This window comes from Zootoca vivipara, chromosome 10 (genome assembly GCF_963506605.1).
Source record: "Zootoca vivipara chromosome 10, rZooViv1.1, whole genome shotgun sequence".
Classification (NCBI taxonomy): domain Eukaryota; kingdom Metazoa; phylum Chordata; class Lepidosauria; order Squamata; family Lacertidae; genus Zootoca; species Zootoca vivipara.
The window spans coordinates 1,529,659-1,542,096 of NC_083285.1; the positions used below are offsets into that span (position 1 = coordinate 1,529,659).

Sequence of the window (12,438 nt, forward strand, 5' to 3'; positions counted from 1 at the left end):
GTCTGTCTCTGCAAGCATAAAGGCCAGGGCAGGAAAGGGAACTTGTGGCCCTCCGTCCTCTCTTGTACCCAGCCAGCCTGGCCAGGAGGATGGGAGTTGTATCCAGCAACATCTGGAAGGCCACAGATTAGCCTTTAATCTTCATATTCTCAGGATTCTTTCAATATATCATTCAACACACACACACAAAATTAAAAAGCTACTAAATGTAGCCTACATGTTGCCTTTGTATAAGCTTCTGTTTTACCACTGGCGCTGCTTTCTATAAAGAGCATAATTCTCTGGGATAATCATCTTTAGTGCCTGGGACAGTCAGCTAGAGATTATCTGTTTTCAGGACTCTAGTTTTCATGTCAACACACATTCTGCCTTTTATAAAATCTGAACATGGTTCCTAGCAGATGAGGTGGTAGAACTGGGCTGCACCATTTCAGGTGGCAGGTGGGGGAATTGTGCGGCTGAATGCTCCCCTCCCCCCAAAAAATCACTATACATACAAGGATAGCATATTAGATCCCGCTATTTTTATGCACAGAGAGCTTTTATATTTAAATAAGTATTCAGTTGTGTGATCCTTTGCATACAATGGGAAGTGTCCAGGAACAGTTTTATAACACCTCATTTACTGATCTTGTGACTTGTATCTCAGTGGATCTGAGTTGCCTGATCCAGCTCACTTGGTGAATTTTTTTTTCACTTGTTGCCATATAAGGCGATATCTCAAAATAGGATGTTTACAGCTATTCACCAAGACTTACAAAGCAGTTCTTACTCTTCCAAGTAGCTTTTGGTGCAATCTGACTGCTCCTCTTGGGTGAGGAAGGACAAAAGATTAATACTGTATCTATGAACAAGAGTTCCAAGATAAGGCCAAGGTTTAAAAAGTTACTGTTTTCAGTAGAGTTATAAAACCCAGTGATTTCACCTCAGGTAACTTGTTACTACGGGACCCAGGTGGCGCTGTGGGTTAAACCACTGAGCCTAGGGCTTGCTGATCAGAAGGTCGGCGGTTCGAATCCCTGTGACGGGGTGAGCTCCTGTTGCTTGGTCCCAGCTCCTGCCAACCTAGCAGTTTGAAAGCACGTCAAAATGCAAGTAGATAAATAGGAACCGCTACAGCGGGAAGGTAAACGGCATTTCCATGTGCTGCTCTGGTTTGCCAGAAGCGGCTTTGTCATGCTGGCCACATGACCTGGAAGCTATACGCCGGCTCCCTCAGCCAATAATGCGAGATGAACGCGCAACTCCAGAGTCGGTCACGACTGGACCTAATGGTCAGGGGTCCCTTTACCTTAACTTGTTACTACAGTTTTACTTTACTTTCCCAGTAATTTGGCAACATGATTGCATTCATAATTTGATATTCCTTAGAAGTTTACTTCTCTACTTCAGTAGAGAGCTCTTCCAAATATTAAAAAAAAACCCTAGTGTAAACACACTGATAAATCATGGTCAGCATGGAATATGTTTAGGTTTACAGGTTTAATGAATTTGAAATTGGTCTTTTGTGAGTGCACATTCATTCTCTCCCCCCCCCCCTCGGTTCAATTACAAAGCAGAATGCGTTTATTTTGCTTTTCTGGCTGCACTCTGCTCCATATGTTTGGGTTGGTGTTGGACTACCAACATTTGCTGTTAACATTCTAGTACTGTACTTTGGTGAGGGCAGGAAAAGAGCACAGGCTCTCATCTATCAGGCTCCAGAGAGAATGGAGAAAACCGTGAACTATTTCTGCTGTGCTTAGAACTGCTGGCAGATCTGGAGGGGCTGTGCTTGTGGTTGTGTACTAGTGTGGGGTGAAGGAGCTGCACAAAGTGGTATGAGAACAACCTGTAGTGCTGCTGCTGCCGCTGCTGCCGCTGCCGCCGCCACCAAATTGCTGCTGCTTCATCCCTGCCCACCAGGCCTGCAGCTGGGTGTGGAAAGGGCATCTTAACATCTCCACCTGAAGGATTCAAAACCTTCGTTTGAAGCGGGTTTCAGATCCTGGGCAGCCTTTGTCGTGGCTCGTTTTGATGCTGTCAATCTGGGGTTTTTCCAACCTTCGCGTTAACATCCATATGAACCTTATTGTCTGTGCAATGTCTTTCATTTGATTTGAAGGAGTTCACAGAGATGTTTACAAGCTGACAGGCCTGCAGGGGCACTTGAGTTTTAGTGCCATTTCATGCCTATCAAAGAATTCGCCATCTGAAGTAAAATGCATTATGAATGAGTTTACCTGTCACCAAAATAGTGACAGTTTGGAGTCACTGCCATGTTAACAGGTGGCCTCAGCCCAAGTGCAACTGTCAACGGTCTGCTGAAAAGATGAACAGCTGAAATTCAACCACTTAGAGGCCTTTCTCTCCATTTAATTTCTCTGTTTGGAATCATTTGTTTGTACAGAATTTAGGAACGGGATAGGTTCTGTTTCTGAATTTTTGACTCAATTCATACATCACACTAAATCATGGTTTGCTCTCCCAAGATATGGTTCAAACTTTTAAACCTCATACTTGTTTGGGTTTAGTAGGCATTGGAGGCAGAGGAATAATTAATGGGGTTTGTTTTTTTCATTCATTGTTATCACAAAGATTTTCTCATTCTGATTTGATGGCTGGTTACAAACCATGGTCTGTTAATTCAAACATTGCACCAAACAAGTGATAGTTGCCAGATGTTGCTGGACCCACTTCCATCATCCCTGATGTCAAACCCTGATGGCTGAGACTGATAGGAGTTGGTCCAATGGCACTTGGAGAACACCAAGTTGGCTATTTGTGCACTAATCATACTGAAGCTTTCTTCACCATGGCCCTATAGCAGCCTTTCCCAGTCTTGGGTCCCCCAATAATGTTGGGCCACCTGTGCCATCATCCCTGACCGTTGGCCATGCTGGCTGACGATGGGAGTTGAGAGTCCAACAACATCTGGCAACCCAAGCTTGGGAAGCACTGCTCAACATACTTCCATTTGGCCCAGAGCAAATAGTTAAAGAGATCAAGAGTGGGCCACAGATTGCATGCACAGATATGCCCCATACATTTCTGCTTCTTTTCACTTGCCAGATTCAGCCAAAGTTAAGTGTAGTATCTACACAGATTATATTTCACTGTAACCATGGGTTTCATTATAATCAGGATTTCCAACCATCATTTTTCTCCTGGTTAAGATGGATCTGGTTAGTGTTATCCATGGTTAAGGGAGGAGGAAATTCTTGAAATAGGTCTCTGTTTTTGTTGCATTTCTGCCTCTGTGTGTGTAGTTCTTGTAGTAGTTCTTGTTTTAATTTATAAACATAAAAGTTTTTAAAAATAACTGTTTTTGGTATTAGCTAGCTTTGTTTTTCTGCTTTCCATCACTTAGTATTTTTAGACCTCTTTGGGAATCCTTGGGCTGATAGCCACCATTTTATGAGATGCCTCTTCTACAATGGAGGCCCTGCACTATTTTTTCAGCTGTGCTAAAGGTAATGAGATTCTGTTTCTCTCCTTCAAAGTGAGGACCGAGTTATTGAGCATTACAAGAAGCTAAATGGGCAGACAAGAGGTCAAGCCATTGTCAAGTAAGTTGGGAAGAGGGATTCTACTATGATGAACTTTGTCTCTGCGATGTAACATGGAGGGCGGGGAGTTGAACATTCTACAAGTAATTACATAGCATTTTCTATTTTAGTGCAGTGGTTTTTGGGCTGTGTTCCAGGAAACACTGAGGTCCTTTAGAAACTTTTCAGGAGTTCCTCAGTGAGAAGATGACTAATGTTGGCCAAGCCTTAAAAAAATAGTCTTCCTACCACAGATTATTGGCCACCATCCACAGTTGTAGGAGAATATTGGCTGGGTTCTAAAGTGTGTACTCAATTGACAACAGCAAGGCCTAAGAAGATCTCGAACTGCACCCTAACACAGATGGGTGTTTCAAGATGTTTGGGGGTCTCTTGACATGAAAGTTCTTAAAGAAAGGGTTCCCTGAAGGCAGAATATTTGAAAGCCACTGTTTAACATATGCTCTTTCAGACTGCAAGTCCTCCTCTAGACATACAGTAGTGTTGTGGTCTTTAATTTAGATTTCATTGCAAAGAATTTGAACGTGCCACTCCAATAAATACTTCAATATAATCCAGTATTTCATGAAATATGTTACAATGATGCAAAAGGTAATGGGAGGTCTCATTGAAGTTTAACAAAATCTACAAATCCCTTTTAAAATGTCTAACAATTTACCCTACCAGTCCTCACAGCTTCCCATCAAGATGGAGATAAATAAAACATGCTTCTGTGTCCTATACAATGATATGGATCCACTCCTACTCATTAGTTTTAGAATTCGTGTCCTTAATATACCCTGGAAGGGGTACCCAAATGTTAATGAGGATTGTTGTTTTTTGCATTGCCTCCCCTTGTTGTCTGTGTGACACTGTTATTTTGCACTTCCCTCCACAGTTACATGAGCATTGTAGAATCTCTTCCAACATACGGAGTCCATTATTATGCAGTTAAGGTACGTTTCAACTGAAAAGTGTTATTTGATGGAAATGTTGTCCAAGTGATTTGCAAGAATCTATATATATAAAATGTAGGCATTGCGCGTGCAGATGTAACAGCCTTTTTCTGTAACTGCTGAACCGTAATGTAACAAATTTGGCCACAACGTTCCATGCCCATCAGGGAGGGATCTGGCATTTTAAAAATTCCAAAAAAACACACCTTTCGCACCTAAAATAATGATTAAACACAAAAAGTGGTGCCCAAATTAGACGTCACCACCAGAAGCTCTGAAGACTCCAGAAGCAGCCAATAGAAAGGCAGATCACACGCTGCTGCCTCCAAAGCCGCACCACCAGATGACATCACAAAATTCCACAGCAACCAACTGAAAACAGGCCTTTTGCAGCAACAAGGCCCAACATTGCCCAGCAGACTGAATAGGCCACAGCAGACTAGGCCACTTTCCAGACTACACCAAGTGGAGGTAGGGCCTGCCGGGGGGTGGGGGGCCAAATAGGGGGCAGGGATAGGTAATGGGTCAGAACAGGGTGGGGGGAGACATAGGAATGCGCAGGTTGCCACTTTGGTTCAATTTAAACTGGTAAAAAATGGTCACAAATTGGGATTTTAAAAAGCAAGACAGGAAGGAGGACAACACACACAAAAAAAAAACCTGAATGCAATTTATTGACAATGACATTCACTGTCAAAAGTGAGTGAAGGTTAACAACATGAAAACTGCTTGTTTGAAAGCAATCTCTGTTAAGGATGTTCCAACTGTCGAAGACTGTCCAAACACATTTGAAATTAATAAAGGCAGGGGATTCTTGCTACCTTTGCCTCTATATTTTTGCTAAACCCCCTTCAGAATAACATTGACTCTGGTATATGTGCACGTTTTCTTTACACCAGGACAAGCAGGGAATTCCTTGGTGGTTAGGACTTAGCTACAAGGGAATCTTTCAGTATGACTACCACGACAAAGTGAAGCCAAGAAAGGTAAGCACATTATTTAAAGAGACTTATGTTGCCTTTTGCTTGAATGAGGAGGCCAACATGTTTAACTTATGGATTTTATAGATAATTTTAATCTATATTTATGTTTGATGTTTACAAGTTTTGTGCTGTATGCAAATGTGCAGTATGCAAATTTTATTAAATTGATATATGAGCAGAAACATTTGTCAGTGAGTGTTTCTGTAGGCTACTTAAAGAGGTCATGGCAGAGAGTTAAGAGTCTGAAGTAATCCTTATTTACTGCGGTCACTGTTAGGAATTTGAGGGCACAAGGAGAAGGGGACAACAGAGGACGAGATGGTTGGACAGTGTTCCCGAACCAACATGAGTCTGACCAAACTGCGGGAGGCAGTGGAAGACAGGAGTGCCTGGTGTGCTCTGGTCCATGGGGTCACGAAGAGTCGGACAGACTAAACAACTAAACAACAACAACTGTTAGCAGAGAGCATTGGAATGCAGCTGCAGCACTATTAATTGCAAGGGCTTAGAATATTGTGTGATATTTAGTATAGCCCATTTTCTCAAAGGTGTAAGAAGATGGAGACAAAATCCCAGTTTTTACCTTGGTAGTATCTTGCTATAGGTTCCTATACATATTTAAATAAGGCAGAATAGGGCGAAAGAAAGGGAAGAGTTGCCTTTTGCCAATTCTTTTGTTCCAAGTGGAGAAGCTGTGGATATCAGCATTGCTTGAAAGTGGCTGGACATCTGAATGCCTGAATATAACCAAGATATTTGCACTCTTATATGATTACAATTGAGAGCAATCTTCTATACAGTTTTGTGCAGGCACATTTTTCTCCAGAAAGTAGCACTGTCTTTGATTGCACATGTTCATTTGTACAAACTAGCCATTGTGCATTCTCAGAAAATTACAACTTGTCAGCAGCCGAGATATTCCATTCATTCATGCCCCGAAGCATCTAGCATTGTTCTGATGAGATAAATGGGAGTTAGGCTCATGCTCTTCATTCTCTCTCTCCATCCTATGTGGATGAAACTTCTGAAACAGAGCCTCCAGAACCAGACACCAAGTGGTGTGGTACCTTGTTGCTTCCTTTCAAATGATGTTTCAGAGGAGATAAAAAGGAACAAGGTCTGTACACCTTCCTCATCTGAGCCAAGGTAGTGGTAGCTGGAAGCAGCCACCTTGGTGACTAGCCCTGGCTGGATGCACAAAGAAGAGGGTTCTTCTGAGTCTGAAGAGGGGTGGAAGTTTAGAAGTTTGCGCTGTGCAATCCAATAAGCAGTGTAGGAGGCTGCCTGAGACCACAGAATTCAAGAGGAGCAGGGCTTCTCTGGAAAGTTAAAAAAATATATCTTGAGAAAATAAGGTGTGGAGTCAAGGGCAGTTGTGCCACACACACACTGATTTTCCCAGTTGCCGACCCTAATTATCACTTCATTCGTCTGGAGTCAGAAAAGCCCCTCACAAACAACAAGATATTGAGGCAGCAATATACATTTTTGACTGGGGCACTGGTTAACCCCATTTCCCCTATAGCCAAGAAGTCATTATGTCTCCCATCAGTTGATAAATCTGTTGGACTATCATTAAGCTCTTTTTTGGAAAGAGTATGTTAGTTTTAAACCCTAACCTGGAAGTGAAATCTCCTTTGGGATGTGAAATATACTCGGAGTCGAGAGTGAATTTCATGCTCTTTATTCAGCTCATAGTCATCAAGGAGGAGAAGAGAAGACGAATGGCTCTTTTCCCAAAACCATCTGCTTATATACATTATTTACACAATGGGCCTTGCGTGATTGGCTACTTCAGGGCTACACCTGTGGGCCAATTATATTGTGGATTGACTTCTGCCTGCAGCCTGATTGGCTGCTCCTACAGGCCAATCAGGTAGCAGATTCACTTCTGCCAGCCGCCTGATTGGCTGCTCCAGCAGGCCAATCAGGTTGCGGATTCACTTCCACCTGGAGTTGGATTGGGTAGCTCCCGCTGATTCTGAATCCTATTGTTCTAGGATTCAGCTCAGTACATAACACCCCTCCCCTCTAAGTTCCAGTCCTGCCCGGGAAGTTGCATTCGTAGTCCCCAAGGTCTGCTGGCCGCCTCCGTGTGCGTTGTGGCCTGGGGTGTTCCTTGGTCAGGGGTTCTGGTTCTGGCTCGTGTTCCGAGGCTGCTGGCTGTGCCGGGGCTGTCTGGTCTGGCGCCACTGAACCACTAGGTTGTAGCTCTGGTTCCGGTGTCCTTCCAGCCTCGGGGCGCCCCTCTGTGCCTACTGCTTCTGCTTCCCCTGCCCACCCCTCTCACTCTACAGGCCTCACTGCCCTGCTGTCCCCTTGGGACCCCTCTGTCCCGCTCTCCTCCCGGGTTCCTCCTGGGAATCGTCGCCGTAGCTGGTCGCAGTGGCGGCGCCAACATTGCCCCCCTTCCGTTAGTACCTCGTACGACACGGGACCGGTCACCTTGGTGACTGTGGCGGGTACCCATGCTGGGCCTGCCCCAAAATTCTTTGCATACACTGGGTCCTGGGCCACAAATGTCCGGGGGTTCCTGCCTTTCCCCACCACTACCTCATCCTGAGCTCTGTCGGGGTGAAGTCGGTCCAGTCTAGTTGCAAGGCGCCGGCCCATTAGTAATTCAGCTGGGCTCCGGCCCGTCGTTGTGCTTGGGGTGCTGTGCTGTGCTAGAAGAAATGCGGCAAGGCGGTATTCCCAGTCCCCTTGTGTCATGCGGCGGAGGCTGTCCTTGGTGGTCCGCACCATGCGCTCCGCTTGGCCATTGGTGGCAGGGTGGAATGGTGCTGAGCGGATGTGGCGGATGGCGTTCTGCGCTGTGAAGGTCTGGAACTCCTCTGACGTGAATGTGGTTCCATTGTCCGAGACGAGAGTGTCAGGGAGCCCGTGGGTCGCAAACAGCTTACGTAGTACCCGGATGGCTGCCGCCGTAGAAGTGGATGGTACCAGTGCGACCTCCAGCCATTTGGTGTAGGAATCCACCACTATGAAGAATGTTTTTCCCTGGAAGGGGCCAGCGAAGTCCACGTGCAAGCGTGACCATGGATGTCGGGCGGACTCCCAGGGCTGGACTGGGGCCCTTGGGGGATCCGGGCGGGATTCTTGGCAGGTCTGGCAGTGTTGGACCCAGGCCTCTATCTCTCTGTCAATCCCCGGCCACCACACATAACTCCTGGCAAGGGCCTTCATCCTCACTACCCCTGGGTGTGTCTCGTGTAGGGCTGTGAGGACCCTTTTGCGGAGGGGCTGGGGAACAACAACCCTGCTTCCCCATAACAGGCACCCCTTGTGGGCCGACAGTTCATGTTTGCGGTTTGTGTAGCCAGCGAATTCTGGCCCGGGGCTGCTGCTGGGCCATCCTCGCCACACCCAGTCCAGGACCCGGGAGATGACCCTATCTTTTGTGGAATGGTGCGCAACTTCTTTTTTTTTTTTTTAAAACATAATTTTTATTGATTTTACAAATTACAAAAGATGGTACATACATATACACCTTTTCCACCTTCTTCCCACCCCCCTCCATGGGTCCTCCCCTGCCACAGAAGTATCCCACGCAGGTGAACAGTCAGAAGTGGTCCATTTTATGATTGGGTTTCTGTCCTCCTCCCCCTCCCCTGCCCCCGAAGCCCCCCCCTGCCACCAGGGAGCTCCAGTGAACCAGGGCAGTACGCAGGAGTTCATCCATCCAACCATCTATTGTCATACCAAAAAAAAGAAAATACAAAAAGAGAAAAAGAGAAAAAAGAGAAGAAAAAAAAAGACAAAAAGGAAAAAAGACAAAAAAAAAATTCATCATAATTGTTAAATTCATAATTGTTAAACCATATTTTGTGGGCTTCCCCACCCTCCCCCCTTCCCCGGTTTTCCTCCCTTATTTATCATCTTCAACAGTTTCATAGTTCATATTTTATAACATACACCTTTATATCTTATACCACTTTTAAACTAACTATTATCATTTTCGCCTATTGTCCACTCACTGAGAAATCAAACTCCCATTTTTTCTTCCCGTGCCTAATTTTTACCCCTCTATAGGCCTCCATATTTTCACCTTTTTCCAGAATCAATTCACTTTTTAAACCTATAATTATTCCCAAACTAACCTTACACCCCCCCGAGTACTGGCTCCACCCCACCAATCCAGCAAGTTCCATAGTCAGCAGTCCAGTTATAGTCCTATTAACCCATCCTTACAATCACAACTTCACTTTCCCTTCACCCCACCCCCTGTTTACAGTCTTTTGCCATCCAGGCCTCCATATCAGACCCCTGAGCTTCTTCTCTTCTCTGCTTAATTTTTCCTTCTTCCCTGTGGTCATTCTGGAGTTCCAGTAAGTCCAATCGTGCCCCCCTCGAAGGGGAGGCACTCCATCCAACTTTTTGTAGAGTAAAATCATCATTTTTTTCGTGATGGGCTTCATTTTGTGTTAAGTCATCACAGTCCTCATCATTGTCATTCTCACATTCGTCTTCTTCAGTTTCAAAAGCTTCATCTTCTAAGAAATCATATTCTGCCATCATCATCTGGAATTGTTTCTGTAACACTTGCCGTTGTGTCTCCTCTTGACATAGTTCTATTCTTGCTTCCCACATTAAGGTCAAAACAGTCCGCTGAAACTCAGGCGGGTACCTTTTTGTTGACATAGTTCAGTCCTGTCAAGGTCAAAACTTGTCACATGGGGTGGAATATAATCGCAGTCTATTTTCTCGACTCCATTTTAACAAGCTGGCTGCATTCTTAAAAATAAAGTTCGAACTCACATTTCAAAAGTATATAAACCAAAAAAGAATTTCCAAAAAGTCCAGAGATAAAGATAGAAATAGAATTTAACTATAAATCCTGATCAACTCACTGGATTGTCTGGGCTGCCGGCTCCCGAGGAACAGAAAGGTCTTTCTTAGTCTTAACTTCTTTCTGCAGGGCAATCACAACCACAGTCTCTCTCCCCTTTTACCCTGCATTTAGGGGAGATTCTCTTTGATGCCTTTGAGGAATCCTTTTAAGTTGAAATCTTCTGTTTACGGCTTCGGGTTTCTGTTTACTGTCTCTTATGTTACCGTAGGGGGGGGGGTGGCTTCCTCTTTTCCCCTCTCTCCCAGGTCCAAATTGTTGCCTTAATTTACATTCCAAAGAATCCAAATTACTCACAGTCTATTCATTTGCTGAATGTTCTTTGAAGAATTGGCCACCTCCACTTCCCAGACTCGCAGCTTCGCACTCTCAGAGCAGCAATGTCAGCCTGTCCGCCGCGGTTCACCTCCTCGCTCTCGGGGGCTTAAACAAAGCCGATCCGGGGAGGAGAGAGCCCGCTTTTGGCGCCGCCAGGCAAAATCTGTCCCCAAAAAGCTCGATTTGGGGCTTTTAAGGAGGTTTCGCTTCGCTGGAACGATTCCCTCCACCTCTGAAGCGCCGAGGTCCGCTCCGCTGTGCGGACCCCCGTCTGAGCAAGATGGCGTGGTCAACCGGAAGTCATCCTCACTACCCCTGGGTGTGTCTCGTGTAGGGCTGTGAGGACCCTTTTGCGGAGGGGCTGGGGAACAACAACCCTGCTTCCCCATAACAGGCACCCCTTGTGGGCCGACAGTTCATGTTTGCGGTTTGTGTAGCCAGCGAATTCTGGCCCGGGGCTGCTGCTGGGCCATCCTCGCCACACCCAGTCCAGGACCCGGGAGATGACCCTATCTTTTGTGGAATGGTGCGCAACTTCTTGTGCCTGAATGGGTCGGTCGGGAAGCAGCTCCAGGGTCATAACCTCTTGTGCAGGCGCTGGGTCGGGGCCTGTTTCTGGTAGTGGTAGCCTGCTGAGGGCGTCTGCGTGGCCCATCGCCTTCCCAGGGCGGTGGATTAGTGCATACTGGTAGCCGGCAAGGAAAATTGACCACCTGAGGACACGTGGAGACAACACTTGGGGGGTCTGCTTCTCAGGGGCAAACAGGCCAAGCAACGGCTTGTGGTCAGTCACTATGGTAAAGGGCCGCCCGTACAAGAAATCATGGAATTTTTTTACGCCCTTCACGATTGCCAGACCCTCCTTGTCAATCTGTGAGTAGTTTCGTTCGGCTGCAGCAAGCGTCTGGGAGAAGTATGCCACCGGCACCTCTCTTCCATCCAGGAGTTGGTGTCCCAGGACAGCGCCGATGCCATAGGGAGAGGCGTCGCATGCCAGCACCACTGGCAGCCTCTCGTCGAAGTGTGCTAAGACCGAGTTCGAGACGAGCAAGTCCTTGACTGCCTGGAATGCGGCCCTTTGTCGCTGGCCCCACACCCAAGGGGCCCTTTTATCTAGGAGTCTGTGTAGGGGCTCCGCTACCGCTGCCTTATGGGGAAGGAAGGCATGGTAAAAGTTCAATAGTCCCAAGAATGACTGAAGTTTGGGCTTGCTCTTGGGCGCTGGGGCCTCACAAATGGCCCGTACCTTGTCACCGGTTGGATGGACCCCTTCTGCGTCCACCTTAAATCCCAGAAAGTCCACCTGCGGCACTCCCAGTAAACACTTTTCCCGCTTCACCTTGAGGCCCGCCGTCTGGAAACGGTGCAGGACGGAGCGGAGGCGGTCCTCAAATTCCTCTGGTGTGGGCCCGGCGATCAGTACATCATCGAAGAAGGGGGTGACGCCAGGAATCCCTTTAAGGAGAGAGTCCATTAGATTCTGGAATATGCCTGGTGCCACGCTAACGCCAAATTGCAGCCGCTTTACTCTGAATGCCCCTCTGTGCGTCACAATCGTCTGAGCCTCTGCTGTGGCTTCGTCCACAGGCAACTGTTGATACACTTGGGCCAAGTCCAGTTTGCCAAAGATTTTTGACCCAGCCAGGGTGGCGAGGACATGGCTGACCACTGGCACTGGGTATGCATGGGCCGTGAGAGCCTTGTTTATGGTGCATTTGTAGTCTGCACAGATGCGGACCGAACCGTTAGGCTTGACGGGTGTGACAATTGGAGTTTCCCAGGGGGCGTTGGGCACCGGCTCCAGC

At 46.6% G+C, this 12,438-nt stretch overlaps 1 protein-coding gene across 9 annotated transcripts in view; it reads left to right on the top strand.

Annotated features, from left to right (window-relative positions):
* The window catches only part of FRMD4A (FERM domain containing 4A), a 413,482-nt gene that overhangs the window by 328,580 nt on the left and 72,464 nt on the right, over positions 1–12,438 (top strand). For all 9 annotated transcript variants that reach the window (XM_060279477.1, XM_035127381.2, XM_035127379.2 and 6 more), the window contains exons 9-11: positions 3,483–3,548; positions 4,426–4,483; positions 5,383–5,469. In XM_060279477.1, coding sequence (XP_060135460.1) covers positions 3,483–3,548; positions 4,426–4,483; positions 5,383–5,469 — 211 coding nt within the window. The remainder of the gene's footprint in view (positions 1–3,482; positions 3,549–4,425; positions 4,484–5,382; positions 5,470–12,438) is intronic.